This window comes from Acomys russatus, chromosome X (genome assembly GCF_903995435.1).
Source record: "Acomys russatus chromosome X, mAcoRus1.1, whole genome shotgun sequence".
Taxonomy (NCBI): Eukaryota; Metazoa; Chordata; class Mammalia; order Rodentia; family Muridae; genus Acomys; species Acomys russatus.
This window is the reverse complement of record NC_067169.1, coordinates 22,432,863-22,458,438: the sequence shown is the minus strand read 5'-3', so window position 1 is coordinate 22,458,438 and position 25,576 is coordinate 22,432,863. Positions and strand designations below refer to the sequence as shown.

Sequence of the window (25,576 nt, the reverse complement as noted above, 5' to 3'; positions counted from 1 at the left end):
TGATTCATTGTTTTTGCCTCCCTACCTTTCTCATCATCATGCTTCTGCCTGCTTGCCTGGGTCTACTTTTCTTTCTTCCTATCTTTCCCTTTGTACCTATTTCTATTTACAAATCTACTGTAGATCCATGTGACTAGAATTGTGGGCTCACATTCCCATATATACTACTTCGGTCTGCCTCTGAATTTTTATGCCACTCCCTTGCTGTCACTGCATCCCAGTGTCCCACTTTATCTCAGTTGGTACCCCACTTTTCCTTCTGTCTGTGCTGCCTGGCTTAATGTCTATATCTTTTTTGTTGTTTTCATTGTTCAGGGGTCTTCCTTCTTTGTCTCTGGATCTTGGAGTATATGTATCTGTGATGTTGACTCATTCTTCTTCTGCATGTGCAGATATCACTGACTCTTTGCCATCGCATCTGTGGCTCTGCAGTGTCTATTTCCACACCTGGCATGTCTCTAGCTTCGCATCTCTCTATTATCTTATCTCCACCTACATCTGAAAATCAGGGTATCAGTGTATTTCCATGATTCTACATTTTTGTCCTTGGTTTCTTTGGACTGTGACCCTGACCAATATCTTCTGGTTTTCTTTGTATCCTCATGTCTTTCTGATTTTAGTCTCTCCTGTCTAGTCTGAATCTCTGTGTCTATTAGTTTTAAGTAGTTTTGTCTGTTTTTCACATTTGCCACGGCATGTTTGTTCTAAAGTCATCTTGTTTTTGACTCTCTGCATTTATGTGAAGGGACAATAACTCAAAGTCATGAGAAAATAGAACTCCAGCAAGAAAGTATATGCTTTTTGTCTCTGATACAATCACTCTGGCACTCTGTCCTTTTTTTGTCTTTGTGTTCACATGTTTATGTGCTTCTTTTTGTCAGTGCTGTTGTTGCTTGAGACAGGGTCTCGCCTTATAGGTCGTGTTGCCCTCAAACTCACTATATAGCTCAGACTTGCCTTGAAGCTGCAGCTGTTTTCCTGCCTCAGCCTACCAAATGCTGAGATTACAGGCTTATGGCCCTCCACCTAGCTGTCCTCATTTCATTGGGTTTCCTATAGTTTCTGCTGCTATTTTTCTTATGTCTCTGAATTTCCATACTCATGTCTTTGTGGCTCTTTTTATGCATGTGTCTTATGTCTTTAGTTGCATTATGTATGTTGCCTACTGCTATTTCATGGTTATTCTTGTTCATTCATTTATCTTACAAATATTTATTAAGCACCTATCATGTGCCTTGAACTGTGGCTATAAAAAAGATTCCGAATAGATTCTTGCTCTCAGAGAGCTCATTGGCTCAGCCAGAATTCAGATGATTAATGCACAGTACCAAAAATGCCATGAGCTTGGGGGAGACATAAAGTAGGCACCAAACACACCCCCATGGAGGGTCCAAGGAATGCCTTCTAGAGGAGGTGATTCTGGGAGGAATAATACCTGAAATATGAAGTGAGTTCAGCTAGATAAAACAAAGGAAAAACACCCCACACAAAAGGATAGATACATGCAGAAGTCCAATGGCAGGGAGTTTATTAGGGAAATTCCAAGAGCTATGAGTACACTGTAGGAATAAAGGGGTGCTGTGAGTGGGACTGCTTGGTCACTCAGAGGTTTTGGTTTTAAGAAAGGCAGTCAGTGGGCTATGAAAAAAAGAAAATGAAATTGGGAGGGGGATATGGAGGTGGGATGAGGGATTCCGGGAGGAATAGAATGATGAATGGGGGGGGGAGGTTGATATGATCAAAATGCATTGTACCCATGTATGAAATTCTCAAAGAACGAATAAAAAGGAAAGTAACTTCCAGGGCTAATGTGAATTTGGAAGGAGTAGAGACTATAAACAAGATTACAAACAAGGCAAGAGTACTAAAGAACTTCTTTGCCCAAAGTTCCACTTAGCTTTGTGTATCTTTGTGTATACTGATGTATTTGTCCCTTAGCACACATGTATGCATCTTTTATGTGTACCTTGATGTACTCAGGCCTGAGCCATGATTGACTTAATGCCATAGCCTCTGGATTTCCAAATTTCAGACCTCCTGGCTCTGGTTTCAGGAGCCATCACAGAACATAGGCAAGGTAGGGCTGACCCAGCAGCTGCTCTACATGAGAGCGTTTCACCAGCCAGCATGAAGTCCAGCGGGGAAGCAGCTTGGGTGATTCTTTCAGTAACCTCTTGCCTAGCACCACTGGCACATCTGGGCCATGGTGCCTCTGTAGATAAGACCCAGCAGGTCCCGATACGACCCGGATGTCTGTGTGTTGAAACTGTCCTGAGGGAGAGAAGATGTAGCACCCATCAGAGCTCTGGGGAGGCCGGCAAGCAGGGAATCTAGAAGCGAAATGGCAGGAGAGAGTGGCAGGCCTCCAGGAGGGGGGAGAGGCTAGACACTGTGTAGAGCATGGATGAGACGGATGGGACCAGGGTGTGCCATGGAAGTGGAGATTCAAGAGAGAGGCGATAGAGAGAGCAGCTGGGCTTAGAGAAGACAGGAGGATACAGAGGAAGAAGAGGTTCAAGGAGCCAGGGGGAGGTGAAGATAAAGGTTCAGTCTATCATATCCCTGGCCTCAGGTGCTTCTGGGGTCTTCTGACTTCATCTAGGCACCCACCATCCACATCTATAGAAGGCTAAAACTTCGGATGGTGCTTTGTAATATTAAGCCCTTGTTGCATCTTGTCTCTGTTTAGAACTTTTCCTGACTCCTCTCGGGCCCTCGAGATAAGGTCAAATTCCTCACCTTGACATTCAGCTCGATCATGCCAGCTCTAGCTCTGCCAATCACCATCCTTTCCCCCTGCGCTCCAGCTTGCTTAGCCTTCCAGATGCAGTGCCCTCCCTCCTCTGAGAGGTCTTTCTTGAGCTCTGAGACTGGAAAAATCTTCCCACCCTGGGTTATGCTAGCTTCCTGTGCAGCTCTCCGCCTTGCACTCAGCCTATCTCCAGGAGCACTATTTTATGTCTGACTCTTTCCTTTTCCCATATTAGAAGCTTCCTAAAGGTAAATTTGACTCTCATGCCTCTTTCAAGTTGGGATTACTGAATATGAGGGGCCCACTAGACTTTCATCCTAAAAATAAGTCTCTGGCATGGAGAGAAGGCTCAGAAGTTAAGAGCACTTGCTCTCCTTGCTAACATCCTAAGTTCAGTTGCCAGTATACATATAGACTCAAAAAAATTTTTGACTCTAGTTTCAGGGAACCTGGGGCCCTCTTTTAGCCCCCAGGGCTACCCAGCATATATGTGGTGCACAAACATATGTGTGGGCAAAGCATTCATGCACATAAAAAGAAAAAGAATGCAAGCAAAAAGAAAAGGAAGAGATTTCTGTTAGGACTGATAACACCCTGGTCCCTCTCTGCCTCCATAGCACTTACCTATCAGGCCACAGGCTGAGAGGCTGAGGCCTGAGCCATTGGCCACATAGAAGCCCAAATGGGGTAGCTGTAGTGTGCTGGGGTGTCTGTACTGGTGACGAAGGATGAGGAAGCTGAGGTGGGGCCCAAGGCGGAGGGTGAGATGGGATGCAGAAACCACATGGAGCTCCAGCTGGGGTTTCTTCACCAGGGCACGTTGGTCCCAGGGTAAGTTCAAGGTGCCTTCGCCTTGCACAGAGATGGAAGTGCGGCTTACTGTAATGGTGTAGGCCCGGGGTTTATCTGATTTGATTGTGATGATCTGGAAGTATGTACGGGTCTGGTCCTTGTGGCCTGGTCTTGGTGGTGCTCCAAGCAACTTTCCACTCACATGGAGCCCTGTAAGGGGGAAAATACAGGCCCAGAGCACAGGCTTTCACCACAGCATGCATATGGTAACCTATGGCACAGGCAAGTGGGAGGCCTCAGGTCCCAGGTCTAGATGACATATCTCAGAATTGTGGCTAAAATGCTAGCTCTTATATGGAAATGCTTCCACCATGGTCCACCCTAAGCTGTGTGTAAGGGAGGCAATGCAGTATGTGTGCGCACGCATACCCCTATGTGGTTATCTGCACTGCTGTGTAAATCTGTGTATTTAATTATATTCCAATGAATAACTCTGGGAATATCAGTGCATGTTTGAAGAAGATGACAGGTTACAATGTGTATTTTTGATTTTATGGACCTCTGGAAATGTTCGTTTTCTATGTCTTGGTGTGACACTGTGGATTTTGTATGCCTGATTACTTGTGGGATATGCGAACAGGTATAAAGTGTCAGTATGTATGCATCTAGATTCACGTCAGTGTATATCAGGTGACTATTTCTGTACACTAGCGTCTTTCGTGTGTCTGATGTGCTGGAGAATATGTGCTGCCTCTATGTGTTTGAGTCCTGGGGATTGGGATGAATCTGGATGCATCAGTCTTCTGTGTCTGAATTGTTGATGTGTATGGGTTACTGTGTGGCACCTATTTGCATATCTATGGGTATACAGAATGTCAAAATAGTTTACCATCTGCCCTGCTATGTATTCGTTACTATCTTAGTATTTTGGTGAATGTGTTTGTTTTCACTTTTAAATTTTATTTATTTACTTTTTTTGAGACACCATCTTACTATGTATCTCTGACTGTCCTGGTACTCACTATATAGAGCAGGCTGGCCGTGAATTTGTAGAGAATCCTTGTGCTTCTTCCCTCCTGAGTTCTGGGATTAAAGGGGTACACACTACTATATTATTTATGTATGTGAATGCTTTGCCTGTATGTATGTATGTATGTATGTATGTATGTATGTATATATGTGCACCGTGTGCATGCCTGGTATCTATGGAGGTCAGAAGAGGGTGTTAGAGCCCCCAGAACTGGAGTTACAGATGTTTGTGAGTCATGTATTTGTATACAGTCTTGTATATTACTGTATATTATAAAGTACTGCACATATATTACATGTATGTATATATACACACACACACATATATATATACTCCAGAGGTCCTCAAACATCCAGAAGTGTAAGCCAACACAAACTATCTTTATAAAGTAGTGCTTCAGATGTGTCATTATTTTATATACTCTACTCTAAGATATAGATAATAAAGTGCTAAATGTCTAGGGCTGTTGACATGAGAGCACTCAGCTGTGGTCATGTGTGGCAATGGAGTCCTTGGGGTTCTCACCTGCCTTAGGGTCCTCTATGAGCTTCAGTAGGTCCCTTGGGCGCCCATCCAATGTGAAGCAGATCTTTTCATGTGAGTGAGGAATGTGAATCACAAAGTGGGGGTCTCCGTCCACTGGAAGACAGGAAATGAAACTCTGAAGTTATGGGTCTTGAAGAAATGGGAGAAAGGAGAAGAGGGGAATAAAAGAGGCCATGCCTATTTCCCAAGAAAGAAGGGAGGGGGGAGGGAAGGAGGGAGAGAGGGAGAGAGAGAGAGAAAGAAAGAGAGAGAGAGAGGCCAGTGCCAGCCCCAGTGCACAACTGGGTGGGGTGGTGGTGGGGAATGGATTACCAGAGGACGAGAAGGTGAAGATGTCTGGTGACGTGCCTGCAAAGGGTAGAGGACACACCTTGGTAAGGAATCGATCTAATACATCCCCAACAACCCTGGGCCCCTCTGGCTTCTGAGTGCTAGGTAGGAAGCAAATTCCAGAGCTTAGTATTTAAACGTTTTTCTGAAATTTACCTCTCCAATTTTGTCTTTATGCTTTATCCTATCCCAGTAAACTGACTTATTTGCCGCTGCTTGTTCTTTGAGCCAGTGTCTCACTGTATAGCCCAAGCTGAACTTGAACCCTCAGTCCTCCTTCCCTCAGTCTCCAGAGTGCTGAGATCACACATGACTATCACACTTGACCCTGAACTGACCATTGTTATGGATGCCTGCTCTTTGTTTGCTACTTCCTGTTTTTCCTGCCATTTGAAATCTTTCCTTTTCCTTTCTTTCTTTCTTTCTTTCTTTCTTTCTTCCTTTAAAAAAAAAAAAAAACTCAAGTCAATTTCTAGTTACCCTTCAAGGTCCAATCAAGTGACAGACAAATGAATTATTAGAGAACAGTTATTCTAAAAGCCACTTCTTTTGGCTGCCTAGCTCTGTCTTGCTGGGTGGTGCCTTGCACTGCTTTGAAATTCTGCAGAGTTCCAACTATCAAGGAGATTCTCAGGAGATACAACCACTCAACCAGACCAGAATCCAGAATTGTGGGATGTATAAACCTCTCTTCTCTATAAATTACCTATGTTGCAGCATTCCACTACAGCAGGAGAACACGGAGGAAGAGAATGGGTGCTATCTTATTTTTTATTGAAAAAAATCATATTATATATTTTGATCATGTTTTCCCCTTCTAATTCCTCCTAGATTCTTCTTACCTCCTTACACACCTGACTTTATGTTCTCTCTCTCTCTCTCTCTCTCTGTGTGTGTGTGTGTGTCTGTCTCTCTCTATCTCTTTGTCTCTCTGTCTCTCTCTGCGTCTCTGCGTGTCTGTGTCTCTGTCTCTCTCTGTGTGTCTCTGTGTCTTTGTTTCTCTTCTCTGTCTCTCTCTCTCTCTCTCTGTCTCCCTCTCTGTGTCTCTCTCTCTGATGCATGCGCAAAGAAACAAACAAACAAGAAACAAAAACACAAGAAACCAAAAAAAAAAAAAAAAAAAAAAAAACCCACAAAAAATAAAAGTGAAAAAACAAGGAAAAGACCAGCAAGATTAAAAAAAAAACTGTCCAAAGAAAGCAATATGAGACAAATAAGTCTGCAAAAGGACTATTGAATTTATACCATGTTGGCTAACATGGGCATAGAACCTGCCCTGCTGCATGGCTGATACTCAGTGAGACTCCAGTGGAGAAAACTGATTCTTCCATAATTGTTGTTTTAAACTCCTCAATTGATTGTAATTGGTTACATGGTGAAGGAAAAAATAATATATTGCCCCTCCTCTGGGCTCCCATGTTGTCACTGAGAGTTCCAAATGACACTGAATAGAAACGAGGAGTTAGAGGAATTAGAGGAGCCCCCTGTTTACTACCTTTTATTAGCTCCACAGAACTTTCCTTAGAGTCCATGTCATGTTCAGCTCCTCCCAGGATCCTCTCAGAACTGCCATCCCAGTGTGGACTTCCTGCCAAACACAAAGAAATAAAACTAATCCTTCCCACGCCTGGGTCAAAGAGAAGACAGGGTCTCACTGTGCAGTCCAGGCTTGCCTCCAACGACTAATCCTAATGCCGAAGTCTCCCAAGTGCCAGGATTCTATGTGACCTTCATGTCTGGTCCTTTCCCCTTCTAACTGAGAGAGTCCCTGGTGGCTACCCAAACTGACCTGCTTGTGTCTATCTATACTTGTTACAGTCTTTTTCAAGCTCAGATACATTCAAATTTATTTCTCATAGTGCTTATACACCTATCTGTGCATTCATTTATTCATGCAGACAATGCTTAGACATCAGGTTACAATGGTGAGAAAAAAGCATATGTGGTTTCTTACATGGTGAAATATCATAGTCATGATTATCAGTGGTGGTGGATGCTATACAAAAAAAAAATGGACTGATCAAGGGAGTGATATAAGCCTATATACAAGCCTAAAATGGCCTGTGGAGGAAGGTGCGTAAGGGAGTAGGTCTGAGATCCAAGACACAAGCTGGAGTGTCAGAGGCCTGGAAGGAATGCCGAGTATAGGAAAGGGCAGACCAGGTGAAATCAAGGAGAAGCCATACACAGAAAGAAGTACCTGAATGATAGCTAGGCAGGGCACAGTGGGAGGAGTGAAGAAGAAAGAATTCAGGGAATGAATGAAAGAATTGAGAAGGTGAAGCCAGGCATGGTGTGGGCATGCGAACACAGCGTGCAGGCCCTAAAGAAGATGTTGAACTTTATTCCGGGTGTGATGGGAAATCCCCAAGAATCATTATGTAGGAAAGGGACATGAACTTATCTGTTTCTTCGAACACGGTCTTGGCCTGCAAGAGAGCAAGAGAAGACACCAACAAGGAGACAGCCGAGGAGGCAGAAACAGCTATTTTAGGCAATACAGTTGTATTTATCTGATCTATAATAGCGGCCGTCGAAATCAGTGGATTTGGAAAACAGATTAGAAGTAAAAGCACCAGGATGTAGGGGTGGGTGGAATATTGGGGGAAGTGAGGCACAAGGTATGTCAAAAATGTTGCCCAGCATGATGTTCTTGATGCCTGTAACCCTTGCTAACCCTGTGTCATAAAGTAACCCAAGAGATTCCTCTTATTTAAAGAAAACCAAATAGTGGGGTGGTGAAACACATTGCTTTTGGGACCAGAATGCATGGATTGTAATCTCTGACTAGCTGTGTGACATTAAAAGAATTGCTCGTGTCTCTGTGTTTCGGTTTCCCTGTGTCTAAAATGCATAACAATAGTTGCTCATGGGGCATTAAATGCTGAATTAGAAACATGATATGAAGAGAAGTACCTGTACATAGGGAGAGCTGGGAAATATTACTTAGCACTCTTTGGGAAATGTAATAGAAAATGCCATTATTTTCCCTAGAATTTATATCTCTTTGATTAAGTAGGGCTGTTCACAGAGCATAAAGGAACAAGAAGACCTGCTTTAGCTAGTGATGCTCCAATTCATACGATCACATTCTTCCCCTGCTTGGGGCCAGTTTGGTTCTGTTTAGCCTTTCCAGGCTTATTTGCCAAGGCTTTTAATTCTGTGCCCATGTACTGAGGTCTAGAAATGTTAACTACTCCAAAGTCCCAAAGTAACCAAGGAGGCTTCTAGAGCACCGCTAGGATCCATCCATATCTCACACACTCTCAGCTTCTGCTCTCTCCACTCACACCTCCTCTGCTCTGGCTTGGCCTCCTGCCAGCAACACTCACCATCTCTGTCAGGAGTGAGGAAGGTATAGAAGACTGGTGGGTTCAAGGACTCCACGAACTTGGGCTCTTCCACTGATTTTGGCAGCAGCTCGAGTTTCCCTGGGAGAAGGTGAAGACTGATGGCCTCTGGGAGAGTGCTGGAAGGCAGCAAGATTGGGAGGTTTTGGGCGGCTGCCTTCTGGCATTGGGCCAGAGCTGTTGGGTAGGGCCATTGTTGGAATCCCTGGCAGAGATGGTCCCAGAACTTGCCTGGTGTTCTTGGGTCTAAGCAGCGGGTCTTGCTGATGCCAGAGTCTTGCAGTGGGCAGCAAAGAGGTCAGGGTAGGGGTAAAGGGAGAAGGGATGGGTTCCCCAGGGATAGAGGTGGCTGCAGTACTGCTGGCACCTGTGAAATTTGAGAGTATGTTTGACAGTGTGCTGAGGCTCTGAGGAGCTGGTGTCTTGGCTCTGGCAGGCAGAGGGATTTGGGTGCTATAGGGTGTTGGGGTTCTGGACTTAGAAAGTAATAAGCTAGTAGAAGTTTGGTGAGATGAGACACTAGGTTTATGAGATGAAGGGAGTTTAAGAGGCTTGGGCAGAACAATCCTTGGTTTAGGGTGTGGTGCATTTGCACGAGTCTTGGGAGCAAGACCATTGGAGCTGAGGGGCAATGGGTTCTTGGGTATCTGAAATGTGGAGCTAGATTTGGGCTGTGGCAAGCTTTGGGGTGACTGTGATATGGATTCCCCAGGTTGATGGTATGAGGGGGCAGCTAGTGTAGGTTGGGCCTCTGGCAAAGCAGGGAGTTTGGAAGGCGTAAATGGATTAAAATGCTTCATGGTGCCACCTTTGGGCTGGGAAGAGCTGACAGGATTTAGAGGTAGGACATGTCTCCTAGAATTAACAAATGATGTGATACCAGTGTTCTGGTGTGATGAAGTGCTGGGCTTCTGGGGCAGCGGGTCATTAGAATTTGAAGGCTCATGGGCAAGAGCTTTCATATTCAAAGTCGGCACTACCAAGGTGCTGAGGTTTTGTTGTGCTGGAATTTGGGGCTTCAATTGTATTGAAACTGTTAGGCTATTAGAGAAGGGACCCAGTGTCCCCAGCTCCTTGGAACTGGGCACTGTCTTTGTAGGGGCAGTAAGAGTTGAGGTTGGTTTCATGGGCCTTGATTTGGAAGAAACCTTGAGAACTGAGGGTGGTTGAGTTATGCCTGCTCCTAGGCCAAGACTATTGCTGGATGAGGGTGTGACTGTGCTTATGTCTGCTGTGGTGGCTGGCTGGCTCACGGCTTCCTCATTGGTCTTCTCGAGGTGCACCACAACCAGTGAAGTCAGAGGTGTGACAAAGTTGTATTCTAGGGATAGGTTGAGGGCTTTGGCGGCCAGCAGACGGCGAGTGGTAGTGTCCCGGGCTTGGAAGCGTGCCTCCAGCAGCTTCCCAATAGTGACATAGGCCCACAGGCGGTGGATAAAGTGGGCCACACTGAGCGCAGATTTCCCTGGGCAACCAAAGGCTTTCTGGCTGCTGTTGGTGGCTTCTTCACTATGGTGGGCAACAAGAAGCTGACCATTTGGGCCACGGGCTGCAAGGTGGATGCCCAGTTTCTGCTCACCTGGCTGCATCTTGCCAGCCACCACCAGCTCAGAGCCACAAAAATAGTTAGGGAAAAGGGCTCGAGAGGAGGTCCCAACCAAGCCACCCAGATAGTCCAGGTGCACATCTGCCAGGAGAGGCTTGGAAATCTCCTCAAAGAGACCCTCTAGTTGCAGGGCTGCATCAGCATCCTCGTAGATGCGTCTTGCTTCTCCCTGGTTCTCCAGGGACAAACGACGAAGCAGCGAGAAGTCAGCATCATCTCCAAAGGCCAAGCTGAAAAGAGATACCCTGTGGGCCAGGGCCTGACGAATGTTGGAAAGGATCACACTGGGAGTTGTCTCTCCGGCTGTGGGCTCCCCATCTGTCAGGAACATGATAAGAGGAATCTGCCCCACACCACGGCCCTTTCCAGGCTCCGGGTTGCTATGGTTCAGCACCGATGCAGCTGCCAGCAAAGCTGCATTGATGTCGGTCCCTAGTTGGGAAGCAAACAATGAGACCATGTTCTCAGGCCATTTCTTACTCCCACTAGAGTCACACTGGTACTGTCCCGTGTTCCCAGGCTCCTACTCCCCACTTTATCTTTTCTCACGCTGTGGCTGTGCTGTTCCCACTGCTTATCCTTCCTGAGTCCTTCACTCTCACCCTGGCTCATGTGACCTGATAGTGGGGCCCATATGGCCTTGTTTTTTTTTTTTATCACTCCCTGTCTCAGACCATTCTTTGACTGTTTCCCAGGGTGTGTGGGGGGTGTGGGGTGGGGGGGTGGGCAGGATAATTTTATTCTCTAGGTCAGATGACAGCCACTCAAAGACAGAGCCACCACCTTTCTTGCCTCAGGGGAAAAGTTGGCTTAGATGACAGAGGTAGTATTAACTGGGAGGATTGCGTAATTATTTGAGAGAAGAGTTAACAAAAATCAGAACCAGGGCAAATGTTTGGAAATAAAATCGAACACTTACAGCCGTCTGCTTCCATGTGACTCAGGTAGTTTTTGGCACTATGGACATTCTGGGCAGTGGCCTGAATTGAGCCTTCTGCCTTCCAGATGTTGACTGTGTCAGAAAAGGTAATGATGTTGAAATAGTCGCTGGGTTGCAGATCACCGAGGATCGTGTTCATGGCCTTTTTAGTCTGTGGGATAAGAATGAAGGAGATGAAACAAGTGCCAAGCCCCATGAACTTGAAAAGTACAAGACACCTAGCTGCTTTAACTTTCTTCACCTCTACTTTCTGTGAGTTGAGGGCATCCAGTTAAAATGTCTGTTGGGCTTTAAAGCCTAGAAGTTCACTGTTGAACGGAAGAAAAAAAATTCTGTTCTTAACTTGCAAAAGTCACATTTCAGGTGCTCAATGATCACATGGGCCAGTGGCTATTGTATTAGATAGTATAAAATTTGAGGTTAGCATCAAGAAACAGCCCCTCAAGAGGCTGAAGCTGAAGGACTGTGAATTCTAAGGTAGCCCTGGTACCTAGACTGCCTGACCAAAGGAGAAATGGCTTAGTGGTTAACAGCACTGACTGTTCTTCCAGAGGACCCAGGTTCAATTCCCAACACCCACGTGGCAGTTCGCAACTGTCTGTAACTCCAAGGTCTGACACCCTCACACACACAAAACACCAATGCACATAAAAGAAAAATAAATTATTTTTAAAGAAGGAAACAAAGAAACAGTAGAAGAAAGGTCTGAGGGATAGCTTCACTTTCAAGGTTTTTGGTTCTCTTCTTCACAGGGCGCCTTGGTCTGTATGGTCAATGCCTGTGCCTGTGTGACCCTAGCTTGAATGATTTCAATCCCTTCACGCTGGAGGACCCTATGATTGCAAAGCTTTATACCTGGCTGCCCGGCTTCGGCCTGCTTAGGTCTGACTTCCACTCAGACCCTAGCTGCTATTTCTCACGCCCCTCTATTTCGTCCAGGCTTCCTTTCTCAAGAGCCCGTGGATAATCCAAATCCCATTTCAACTTCATTACTTGGCTCTCGTGCCCTTTAGATAGCATGCCTTCAATGGCTTTTCACTTGCCCCTTCTGTGGAAAGCACTTTCTTGAGCTATCCGCCTCTCACCCTAATAGTCTCTCCCCACACTGTTCATTAACACTCTCACGTGGAACAGTTTGATTTCCAGTCACATATCAGATCCTTTGAGAACATGACTCAGGAGGCTTCCTCTTCCTCTCTCTTTTCCCCATGACAATATTTAATGAGAGCTAGACATATACGAGGCTCGATAACAATCAGATTCTGGTATTAGGAATCATTTATGGGACAACTCAATGTCCTATTGATGGATACTTTAGCTGTATCAGCTCATATAGGTGTTGCAGGAGCATACTGAAAAAGACATTGATATCATCCCTGTGTTCACATAGTGGCACTGAGCCTCACAAAGAGAGGAATACTCATTGGCTCAGGGTCACACAGCTGGGAGCTGATAGAGTAGAAATACAGACCAAACACCAAGTATTGGTAAGGGCTGGCAATCTAGGTATGTTGGTACAATACTTCCTTAACATGCATGAGACCCTGTATTTGACCTCCAGCACCAAAAAAAAAAAAAAAAAAAAAAAAAAAAAAAAAAAAAACCAAAAAAAAAAAAAAAACTGGGCATCTTTATGCATATCTATAATTTGAGCACTGAGAGGTAAAAGAAGGGGATCAAAAATTCAAGATCATCCTCAGTGAAATATTGAGATTGAGGCCAACCTGGGCTATAGTGCGAAAGCTTCTTTCAGAAAAAGAGTAGCAGGCACTTTAAAAAAAATCAGTAAGCACAATAATGGTGCACTATCAAAAGGGGAGATAGGTGTGGATTGCAGAGAAGACAGGGAAAGTCCTGTTACCTGTTGCAACTTGGTTCCAAACATGGAGCCACTCACGTCAATGACAAACACCACATTCTTCTCTACTGGCTGGAGGCCTCTGGGGGCAAAGTAATGAATAAAATATCCACCATAGACCTGGACAGAAAGGAGGGGAGCCAAGAAGACTGCTGAGAGCCAATGCGAAGCAGGCCCCGAAGCAGGCCCCTCTCACTCTCCTGCACCCCTCTCAACCCCCGCCCTTTCCTTCCCTGGCCAGCTCACTCTCCCTGGCTGTGTCTGTTGGCTGAGCCTTCATCTGCACACCAGAACTGAAGCTCTGCTCTTCAGACCTTCATCCCAGGCCTTGTCCAGAGCAGCAGAGTGAAGAAGACAGGCTTGGGCCCAGGCACACAGGGGTCAGCATCTCTGGACTATGTGAGTTCCTGTCCCTGAGGCAGCCTGACTTGCATAGGCTTGAGGGTCCCCGGGGACCTTTGTCTGGGCTCCAGGAACGGAAAGTATTGTTTTAACCTCCCTCAACAGAGTGATCCTGGGGCCCAGCTCATTGCTGCCAAGGGCTGGGAGCTTGCAGGGCCTCCTTCTCCTCTTAAGCTCTCCTTTCTGCTGTTGCTGGGCAGAGAAGGGAGGGAGGAGGAAGCAGAGGCCAGCAGAGCTGTCTGTGCAGAGGGGATTGGTTAGTACCAGGTGCAGATGTCTTGGGCTGTGTCCTGATGTGATTGGCTGTTGGTCCCCTGCCCCCACTCCATCCTTCCCTCTGCAGAGCCTGAAGGCTGGGTCAGTGCAGGGAAGGGAAGGAGAGGGGCCAGGAGGCCCCTTAGGACCAGAGTCATCCCCAGCCAGGGAGACCTAGGCTGCCTAAGGGTCTAGGCTGCCAGGGAGCCTCCAGCTTGAGGCCTAAGGCCTGAGGGCTGCCCAGGAAAAGCGGGATTTGCTGCTGGCTGCCCTCAGTCACTCTGTGAGCTCCCTGCTTTTCCAGGGGTAGGAGGACTGGGAAGAGGAAGTTCTCTCCCATCCATCCTGCCTCTGAATTGAGCCACATGGAATGGGGTGGCCTGTCCCACACAATCCTGGCTCCCTGTCACCTTGCCCCAAGGCTTCCATCACTAGCCCAGCCTGTCACTCACCACCCATGAGCAGAAGAATCCTTGGGGACCCCATTGACCCTGGGGTACCCGGGAAAGGGATGTGTGCCTGCCAGTGCTTGACTCCATTCTGAACAGGTCTCCTGTGACCAGCCTATAACCTGGGTACAAGAAAGTGCCCAGCAGCCTCCCACAGCCCTCAGTCAATCATGCCACGCCCTCAGCCCAGGAGCACTCTGAAGGCCACCAAGTCACAGAGGCTTGTATGACCCAACTTGATTTCCAGAGAGGATCAAATGCCCAGGAGTGGCTTCCTCTGTCTGGGGCCACCCTGCCTTGCCTTGGCCCCTGTATGAGGCCAACCCTCATATTTTCCTCCAGATGGCTCTCCCAGAAACGCACCATATTGGTCTTCCTTAGAGTGTGGGTGACTATATACTTTCCACCCAATGACACAACCTCTTGCTCCCAATTGCCCTCAGATTTCTAACCAGCTCCTTTCCTGCTGGGGCCCCAGGCTGAAGCCATGGGCAGGGGCAGAGTCGCCTGCCAGTAGTTCATTCCTGCAGATACAGGGCACATGCTCCTCCCTCCCCAGAGCCCCAGGTCTAACAAGAAGGGAAACCAGGAGGAGCTGGCTTCAAAAGCTACTAGATGCCTTTGCATCCTCTGCAGATCCCGCTTCACTGACCTGGCTCCTGCTTGTAAGTTCTGGGATTCTGAGAGCCTGAGCTCTCCTCCTGCCATCCCATAACAGCTCTTTAGAGCTCTTTCTCTGGCTCTCTTTTCCCCCTGGGCCAAGGCACATGTCCAAAGTCGGCCAGGACATTGCATGTGCAGGGGAAGCTTCAGAGAGCATCAGTCAGTGAAGGAAGCTGGTGGGATATGTGGCTCTGAGCAGGCCCCTCAATGGCTCCTGGAACCCTGAGCCTGAGGCCAGGCCTGCTGAACTCAAAAGTTACTCTGAGTTGCTGCTGTCTGCTAGCACACATTGTCTCTGGGTGACTTTGCTTCCTGCCTTCCATACACCACTGGGCCACCACCACACTTGTCACTTTTCCCAGGCCATAGCACCCCGTCATCCTTTCCTCACCTGTGTCTCACTCACTGGACACATGAAGAATTGGAGAGCTCAGGTGCCTCCAACTTGGATGGCCCAGCAAGACCTTTGCTCCCCACCGGCCATGTTGCTATGCTTTCCTAATGGGGGCCATCGCCATCACTGGGATCCCTCCCGATGCGGTCTGAGAGCCAGCCTGGCCCTCCTTGTCAGGTAGCCATCTGTCCCCATTGCTCCTATCTGCTAGAAACTTTGCAGGCCTGCCTGTCCTCTTCATGTCCCCATAGCAGCCCTGTTTCTAGTGTGGCCCGCTCATCCTCAGATTTTCTGTCCTACTGCAGTCTTTCCCACCCTGCCTCTCTGCAACAGCCATGCCTGCCATGGGTCTCCATATGCATCCCTGCTCTCACTCTATATGTTCTGCCCAACCCCAGCACTGTGCTTTTCATTTCACTCCAGGACAGATCCATTCACTTCTGCCCTTGGGCCTTAGCTCTTTCAGGAAGACTGTCCTGATGCCTCCTTGCCTGGCACCTCACACATCACATACAGCTCAGCATGGCACCCGTGGTGTAGTTGACCTCTGATGCCTCATGGATTCAACCAGGAGCTAGTTGGGGGAGAATGTGAGAGCTGAGTCCAATTTGTGCCCAGTTTCCTGGGGTTGGGCCTTGGGCTCCAGTAGTTTTGCTGGGGGAGGGGTGTCGTGATGGAGATGAGGGAGCAGGCTTGTTCCCAGCATTGTATGGTGTGGGTAGAGAGAAGTGGGTGAGATGTGGGTGTGAGGGGATGGAGACAGGGAGGTTTCTCAGGGACTGGGGTGGAGAGGCTGCAACTCAGCAGTGGAGCAGTTGAAGGGAGACATACCCAGGGCAACAGGGCAGCCCACAAATCAGTGCTCCTGTGCCCTGTGGGACTGACTCAGGTAGGGGTGGGGGGATGTGCTTGGTGGCCTGGGGTCTGTCTGCAAGTGCCTTTGTGTGCAGGCCAGGAGGAGGGAGGCAGGAAAGACCTTCTGAGAGCTGACTTGCCAGTCTTTGGCCAACCTTACAAGCAAGCCCTGGGTCTTGGGTCTGGGCTACCCTGCTCAGCTGGAGAGCAAGGGCTCCCCTCTCTCTCCAGGGGTGTTCAGGCTCAGAGTTGACACACTTCCTGTGCAGGAAATGGCTTCATGATGAGGAACAAGGGTAAAGAAGCCAACCACAGCAAGGAAGCCAAGGACAGCAGGGCAGTTGAGAGCTACAGAAAGCGTGTGAGGCCAATTACTCAGCAATACCTGGCTTTGCAAAGGGGCTTTTTCAGAGCTGGGCCTGGGCCCATTGAATGAGGTGGCTCCATTCAGGCCCTGTTTCAAGTCCTCCAGGCCTGTGTCTCTAACTGTGAGGTGTGTGCAAGGAGTGAAGTTGCGTGCCTTGTGCCCTGGTGGGAGCTCTCACATACTCCTAGGGACACACAGAAGAACCTCTGCTATAGCCCAGGGCATGACCCTGGCCTGAGGGACTGTGTGCCCAAGACCTCTGCAGCTCCAGGGTACGGGTACCTGCACGTCTCCAATGATGTCCTCCATGACCACGTCATAGTGGATGGTGAAGTCGGCCATGATGCCTGAGCTGGAAAAGGCAGACTGGTCCTGCAGTGTTGGGGAGAAGGTGATGCGGACACAGGTCTCTCCCCTCTGTATCCTGGTGGATGGGGGCAAGTCACCCTCACCTGTATGGGCATCCGGGTGGCATGGAGGGCTCAGCAGAGAGAAAAGCCATGGATGGGGACAGTAAGAGGAGAAATGTGTGGGTAGGATGAGGCATGGAATCCCTGTCACTCCCAGCTGCTCTTGCCTTCCCAGCATGCCTTTCCAGCTGCTCCATTACCACTGTCACAAGCCCCATGGCCAGCTCCTGCCCTGCCCCACCCATTCACCACACCCTGTCTGCCAGACCCTGCCCTCCCTCAGCTCCCCGCACTGGGGGTAGAGGGCCTGCCCTTCACTCAGAACCTCATCCCACCTCTCTTCCCACCCAACCCAAGGCCTGACTCTGGAAGAGTCTCTTGCCCCAGCTCCACAAGGAATGCCAGTCTCCTTCTCCGGAGACTCGTGGAGTGGGTGGTAAGGACAGAGACAGACATGGTGGCACTTCTCCTTACTGCTGTGAGTCAGGGCAGGCTAGCAGGGTTCTCCTCTGAGACCCAACCCCATGGCTTTGCTTCTCCCTCTTCCCATTGTGACCCAGAATCATGGGTGTTGAATGAGCCTCTTCGAGTCTCGTGAAATCACTGGTGCCTTTTTGTCGTGGACATCTGCGGAACTAGTTGCAGGGTCAACTCCTCTGGCCTTTCAGTCTGAGACAAGTGCCCATGTAGAAATTTCCCAGTGCCTCCTTTTCTCCAGAAAAGGGAGACCTGGGAATTCTGCTCCCCCTCCTTCCTGCCTCAGCTGTCAGGAAGCTTAGGGGCAAGCCGAGCCCCCATGCTCTGAGAGCCTGCTCACATATATTCCCTGGGCTTCCTTCCTTCCAGGCCTCTTTGTTTAGTTTTATCCCCACAGGACTACTTCTATCCTCTGTTTTAACCTTTAAGGAGAAGGGGGAGGGAGCTGCCATTTATAGCTTGGGGCCTGAGCATGTAGGCCACTAGATTCAGCTGGCCTGTGGGCCCAGGTTCCTGAGAGTGCCCTGTGTGCCTGGGCCAGTTGTTCCCTATCTCCACAGCCACAGCACAGGGGTGACAGTGGCCCCTAGGTCATAGGAGGCTGTCTTAGGGATTGCATGTGTGCTCTTGGAAACACACCTGGACCTTCATGGGTGTCCATTGAAGGGAACTGTTCCACCAACACTGTATTCGTTATGATGTTTCTGGTCACATGGCAGCAGGCATGGTCTTGTTTCTTCAGTCGGTCTTAGGATATATAGTTTGAATAGAAATGGCCCCCAGAGACTCATTTATTTGAATGCTTGGTCCATAGGGAGTGACACTATTAAGAGGTGTTTCCTTGCTGCAGGAAGTGTGTCACTGGCTTTGGGCTTTGAGTTCTGAGAAGCTCAAGCCAGGCCTAGTGCAGCTTTCCCTTCTGCTGCCTTTGCATCAAGATGTAGAACTCTCAGCAGCTTTTCTAGCACCATGTGTGCCTGGATGCAACCATGCTTCCTGCCATGAAGATAATAGACTAAACTTCTGAAGTGTATCCAGCCCCAATTAAATGCTTTACTTTATAAGAGTTGCTTTTGAGCTGGGCGTGGTGGTGCATGCTTTCAATCCCAGCACTGGGGAGGCAGAGGCAGGTGGATTGCTGTGAGTGCAAGGCCAGCCTGGTCTACAAAGGAACTCCAAGACAGCCAAGGCTGCACAGAGAAACCCTGTCTCAAACAACAACAACAATAACAACAACCACCACCACCACAACAACAATAACAACATCAATGAGTTGCTTTTGTCATGGCATCTATTCACAGCATAGAAACCGTAACTAAGACAGGATGTAACTTCATGAAAGAGTGAGCACCTGGCATGAAACAAGGACCTAGGCTTCTTCTTCAAGTCTGGGGAAAAACTCTCCTTGTGGTCCTAGATCATAGGTGTCTTCTCTTGCATTTGACAGCTCAACAAAGGGAAACATAGCCCCAGTTTTGCTTGCTCATATGGTTCTATCTTATGGCAAAGTCAATGTGAGCTTAGAACCCAGCCCGTACCACATGCATGGTGCCGTCTTTCTGGCTTGGCAGGTTCCCAATAGCCAGACTCTCTTATGGTGAAAAATCTCCTCAAGGACAGTCACTTGAACTATGTAATTTCCATGTTTCTGTCCACTCAACTCTCAGAGAAGTGTTTAAATTGGTTTAGTGGTCCTCCAGCTTGGCTGGGTGTCAAGTTCACTTGAGACTCCTTCAACGTGAAGATTTGTGGTCCTGACTCAAGCATCAGGTTCCAGTAGGATGAGGTCCTGGATTCTGTGTCTCCTTAAAATTATATCCTGATTGCACTGCAGCCAGTTCTCCTGTCATAATCCTACAGACAGACTTGGCAGTAAGCCTATTCGTCAAGATGCTTCTCTGTCATACATGGCATTTGAGAATTCCCCACCCTATCTTTGTGCTTTCCTTATTCTCTTTGTGGTCATTTAGGGAAAAGCAGGACACATCCCCCTCAACATTATTAATACAATAGTACTTCATGATTCCCTTTTATATTATATCTGCTTGTCAAGCACTTCTCTTCCTCCTCCTCCTTCATCTTGACTTAGGGTCTCACAGGTTAGCCCTGGATGATCTGGAAGTCACTATGTCAACTAAGCTGGCTTTGAATTCAAAGAGGTGCCTACTTCTGCCTCCTGATGGCTGGGATTAAAGATATGTGCCACCATGCCTGGTCCATGAATTATTTTAATAATTGTTCCTGTACTTTCAGAAGATTTTTTTTTGATGCAACAAAACATTTATTAAAGAACCACTACACCCGCTAACAATTTCAACATCACTCTATCATTGTCCCAAACTTATCCCTAACAGTAGCCTGCAGTCTATGAATTCCACTACCCTGTCTTACCCCCTAATTAACTTAAAGCTGGGAGTATAACCTAGCCACATCAAGCCTCTCAGTCTGCTCTATTCCTACTTTTAGAAGATTCTATTTCATGCCAAGTTTATACTGACTTCAAGAACTGGACATATATTGGACTCCAAATATCTTGAACTCTAAGAAAGCTCTTTTCTTTCTGATTTTTTGAAGGAAATTGGTAGAGGGCACATTACTGGAAGATCATCCCACACAAGGTCTAGGGTTTCTATTTCAAGACTGGCAATATCTTTGGTCACTCAGCACTGGACACATACTTGTTTGGTTGTTGGTGCACACTCGGCTGGTCCTCAGTGGAGGTATGTGCACATAGGCGATGCCTGTCCTTTCAGACACAGTTATTTCTACATTCAGCATCCTCACCAACTGTCCAGGCCTCAGGCTTACCACCAACTGGTACCGGCCCTGGTGTCGCTGTAGCAGTTCCTCATAAGCCAGGGCAAAAGTTACCTCTGTACCTGCTGCCAGCCTAGTGGAGATTCGAAATTTTTCTGATTCCCGGTCCCTGGGCAAGAAGTAGAAGTATATGGGAAGGGTGTTGGTTTTTCTGTGGTGGAGGGGAGCCATTAGATGGCACGCTTCTGCTAACCCTTGTCCTTAACCAACTGGACATGATCAGGCTTCTGTCTCAGTTAAGTCCTGGGACCACAGTCAAGCATGCAGGCATCTACTCGCCAATCTCTCTTCCTCCTTCATCTCCTTTCCTGAACATTCTACGTAGAAAATGATCTCTCAGGTAGCTCTCTCTCTCACAGAAACACGGCTGATAAAAATCTGAGTTGAGGGGCTGGAGAGATGACTCAGAGGTTAAGAGCACTGACTGCTCTTCCTGAGGTCCTGAGTTCAATTCCCAGCACCCACATGGTGGCTTACAAGCACCTATAATATGATCTGGTGCCCTCTTCTGGCCTGCAGGCACACATGCAGGCAGAATACTGTATACATAATAAATACATAAATCTTTTTAAAAATCTGAATTGAGAATAGAACAATTAGGGGCTAATGTTTTAACAAAAAGAGTTTTCCATTTATACAGACAATGCCTCTCTCCCTTTCAATAGTCCCTTAAACTTGTCTGATCCTTGTGTTAAACTGAGCTTTTTATATGGCAACAACTCAGTTTTTAGTAACAAAATCTAAAGTATCACTCCTGTAAAGTGAAACTTTTGCAGACGCTAAGAGGAATCCATAAAAAAATACAATACTTACACCAGATGAATGGAACTCATGTAAGAGGTGAGTCAATTTAAAAAGTCTTATTTTTTAACCCAAGCTTGAAAGACAAATTGTATATTTTATCCTTTACATGTGAATTATAACTTCAAACTTATAGATATCTATGTTCAACTCGGAGTGTCTATCGAAATCAGGAAGCCATAAGGGTGCTATGAGTGTGTGGGGAAGGGCAAGAGGCCTTAATGAGATGAGTAGAACGTATGTAGTATGAAGGAAGGTGGACACTGAATCTAAAGTTTTAAATACTGATGAGAGTTGGAATATGGGGGAGATGAGGGTACGGAATGTGGGTAAGCCAAAATTAAGACTGTATGAAAAAGCCTTATGGAAACTTATTTTGTCATCTAATTTAAAATAACATTTTTTTAAAAGGAGTTTTAATGGAGGTTCCCTACATAGGTAGAAACGCTACTCTCAGAAGCCATGGGTTATAAAACTAAAATCCTAATGTGAAGTGTGAGATACCTCCTTATGAGTTCTTGTTCAAGGAGGCCTCAGAAGCCCCCAAATAAGATAGGTTATTACCATTTCTCGGTGTTGCCTCCTATAGAAAGATGGTAAAACCCTATTGCTAAAGACACCATACACTTTGGTTCAGGAGATAGAAAAATCAATCCTGAACTGACCAGGAAACTTCCTTCCTGCTAGGTAGTATTCCTAGTGCTGGAATGTATAATACAGGCTGTTTGGGGAGAAGATGTATCAATTGTCTTCCCCAGAGCTGTATCTAGCAAACTACAACACCGGTTTACCTGGCCACATGTGCAATAGTGATATGACTGAAACAGGGGTAACCAACCATTCTCTGGTTAGATTTGAATCGTGCTTCAGAGGACGAATTTCATGTCTGGTACTGAAAACATAGTCAAAAACCTATAGCTGAGTAGGTCACAAGCCCTAAGAAAGAACTCATTATTGTTTTATTAAATGGTCATGATGTCCAAATGCTTTCAACCTTGATCAGAAAAGCTTCTTTTTGCACTGAGCAGTGATTAGTTAAGAGACTCATAACTGGCCAAAATACTGAAAATAAGTGATTCAGCCCTAAATAAGACATTTTTATCACCCCCTCTGTTGCCCAGGTAATATCATGGAATAGGGGGCTGAGAGAATGCAAGGGCTGAAGAATCAGAAGGAATAATAAGAAACAGTGTCTTCTGTATATAACATAGTTTTTGTACTCATGAACTCACAGCTGTGATTAACTGAACAAGACCTGTACAAGATCAAACCAGCCAAAATCCCAGCAGGAATGGGGGATGGGCCCAAGAGATCCTACTCTTCACCGAAGAGCTAGCTGATGGCTTGTGTCAGAGAGGAAAGTCATTTTATTTGGGAGATGCAATCACTGGTAGGTTGTTCATGCTCTATTAATGGCCCCACACCTGCTATGGGCAGCACAACCTGGACACAGAGCATTAGAAAGAAAAAAAAGGAGAGGAAATGAAATTTAGAGGGGGCTGTATTAAGGAGTATATGAGGAGTTGTATGGAGGATGAAAGTTGGATATGATTAAATTACATTGTATACATGTATGAAATTCTTAAAGAATAAATAAAATATCATATTACAAATAAAAATAAGAAGAGAAAAACTCATTTGTACATAATCTTCCCCCAAAGTACCAATTTTTTTTTTGTTTTGTTTTGGTTTTGGTTATTTGAGACAGGGTCTTTCTATGTAGCCTTGGCTGTCCTGGACTCGCTTTGTAGACCAGGCTGGTCTCGAACTCACAGTGATCCACCTGCCTCTGCCTCCTGAGTGCTAGGAGTAAAGGCATGCACCACCACACCCAGCCCTAATTCTTAAATAAGCCACATCTTGCTAGCAGAAGGAAGCTGGAACTCAGGAAGTAAACTTCCACTTATTAAATACCTATGGTTATAATCTTTGGTATTTATTGACTCACACATTTTTATATAAATCCTATGAGGTAGAAATCATTTTTTTTTTCATTTTACAGAAGTAGAGAATGAGGCACAGAGAGAAGGTATATCTTTCCAGGTTATACATCTAAGATGACTGAATCCCATTTCAGATGAGGTGCAACCTTACCTGATGCCTACATGAGCAGCTGTCTTTCCTTGCTGATAGGCTTTCTCATAGATTCTCTTTGCCTGGCGTTTTTCCTTGACTTCTGCAACATAGACTTTATTGTTGATGGTCCTGATGGGGCAGAAAAAAAAAGAAAGGATAGCAGAGACAGAGAAATAAAAAAGATAGTCAAAAACATAGATACAAATAAAAGGGAGAAGAAGGAGGATGGAAAAAAAGAAAGGACAAAGTAGTGGGAAGAATTAATGAGAATGAGATAAATTAGGTGAAGATGTTACCCTGACGTCTATTTGTTAACTGGGGAAAAAGAGACCACACATATATGGTTGACCAGTGTTGGGTTTTGTGTTTCTCAAAGTGTTAATGTTCACATTTTAACACACAAAAATATTTTAGGTGTAACATAGCTGAACATTTTTATTGTAATTGTTGTATATTTGCTATAGCATTTATTTTTAAATAAAACACATCAAGCTAAGTATGATGCTGTATACACAAACCCCAGCAGCCAGGAATCTGAGGCAGGAGAATGACAAATTCAAAGCCACTCAGGGCTTCTCTCTCTCTCTCTCTCTCTCTCTCTCTCTCTCTCTCTCTCTCTCTCTCTCTCTCTCTCTCTCTCTCTCAATTTATTAACTCATAGGCCCTGCTGCTTGGGATTTGAATAACAATCTAAAAAGTATGTCTTTTAAAAGAAAACACATTAGGTAAATAATATTTTGCATGGTGTCAATGGTAAAAATTGTCAGTGACACAGGCCTTGAAGGACTTGAGCTGGATCTGATCTGAATGGTCCCTCCCTTAAAACTAATGTTCATGGTACCAGAATGCACTGTACAAGCTTCTTCTAAAGGAGGGAAACAGCCAGCAGTCCTACCCAGCTATGACTCCTATGAGCCACAAAAACGACCAGCATGGCACGATGACCCCAACAGTTTAGTAGTGGCATACATACCCTGGTGTTAACCAACAGCTCTCTAGTTGGACTTAAGATCTGCACAAAAAGAGTGAAACCATGCCTGGTACTGGAGACCTACCAGGGCTAATGAAATCATGAATCTTAGAGAGAACCTACAATCATCACATTACAGAACCAGCAGAATCCCTAGGTACCTTCTAAATATTTGTCCTCATGTCACCATATAAATACAGGTCTAATGCCTCATCAAGGAAATTTCTCTTTGTATCAAACAGAGACCATTACAGAAAGCCCACAACCAAAAATGCACAGTTGTGCAGCCCATTCCAAGCTGGTACATCTACAACACAACTCCTACACCTAAGGCTCAGCGGTCATTGCAGAAGAGGAGATGAAAAGATTGTAAGAGCTAGAGGAATATGAAGTGAGCTGTAAGACTGTGTCTTCTAGAATGTTAGAGAAGCTACACCCACGAAGTCTCAACAATACGGCTGCCTAAACATGACCTGAATAAGAGAGACACCAATAGATATTTTAACACAGAAGGAGGAAAGGTCATGAAGCTTCAACTCTATACAAAGAACTACAGGCAACTAAGAACTGCTGAAAGTGGAAGAAATAGAAAGAGTTTAATTCCAGCTGACAACTCTTCAGGTCACACTCCAACAGTGAGTGACGTCAGAGCAGGAAAGAAGGGAAGAAACCTGGAGGCAAGAGCTAATGCAGAGGCCATAGAGGGGTGTTGTTTACTGGTTTGGTCCTCATGGCTTGCTCTGCCTGTTTTCTTATAGAACTCAGGGCCACCAGCCTAGGGATGACACCACCCACAATGGGCTGCCCCCACCCATCAATCACAAATTAAGAAAATGCCCTTACAGGCTTGCTTACAGGCCAATCTGATGGGAGCATTTTTTCTCAACTGAGGTGCCCTCTTCCCAGATAAATGTAACTTGTATCAGGTTGATAAAAAACTAACTAGTACAAGTGGCCCCTTGTCAATGTGACACACAAATATATCGCTATTAGACCATAGCATTTCCTTTCCTGTTTATTCCCAAGATCTAATGTTAATATCATAATATAAACCAACAATTTTAAACATCTCACACTCTTTTAAAATTCAAACATTTTTATTTTTTAAGTAATATTTATTTATTTTAAAATTTTTATTAATTTATTCATATTAAACCTTAATTGTTATCCCATTCCTTGTGTCCTCCCATTCCTCCATCCCTCCCGCTTTCCTCCTATTCCCCCTACTCCTCTCCCTTATGACTGTGACTGACAGGGACCTCCTCCCCCTGTATATGCTCATAGGGTATCAAGTCTCTTCTTGGTAACCTGCTATCCTTCCTCTGAGTGCCACCAGGTCTCCCCATCCAGGGGATGTGGTCAAATATGAGGCACCAGAGTTCATGTGAAAGTCAGACCCCACTCTCCACTCAACTGTGGAGAATGTCCTGTCCATT

General features: G+C 46.2%; 1 protein-coding gene across 1 annotated transcript in view; it reads right to left on the bottom strand.

The window, feature by feature from the left end:
- Positions 1 to 2,059: 2,059 nt before the first annotated feature.
- Itih6 (inter-alpha-trypsin inhibitor heavy chain family member 6) overlaps positions 2,060 to 25,576 on the bottom strand; it is a 32,601-nt gene continuing 9,084 nt past the window's right edge. Inside the window, exons 3-14 of the mRNA XM_051141211.1 lie at positions 23,189 to 23,299; positions 20,155 to 20,402; positions 16,872 to 17,041; positions 13,208 to 13,324; positions 11,326 to 11,497; positions 9,032 to 10,838; positions 8,783 to 8,919; positions 6,946 to 7,038; positions 5,433 to 5,468; positions 5,100 to 5,213; positions 3,377 to 3,754; positions 2,060 to 2,271 (exon numbers count right to left, since the gene is read on the bottom strand). Coding sequence (XP_050997168.1) covers positions 2,060 to 2,271; positions 3,377 to 3,754; positions 5,100 to 5,213; positions 5,433 to 5,468; positions 6,946 to 7,038; positions 8,783 to 8,919; positions 9,032 to 10,838; positions 11,326 to 11,497; positions 13,208 to 13,324; positions 16,872 to 17,041; positions 20,155 to 20,402; positions 23,189 to 23,299 — 3,595 coding nt within the window. The remainder of the gene's footprint in view (positions 2,272 to 3,376; positions 3,755 to 5,099; positions 5,214 to 5,432; positions 5,469 to 6,945; positions 7,039 to 8,782; positions 8,920 to 9,031; positions 10,839 to 11,325; positions 11,498 to 13,207; positions 13,325 to 16,871; positions 17,042 to 20,154; positions 20,403 to 23,188; positions 23,300 to 25,576) is intronic.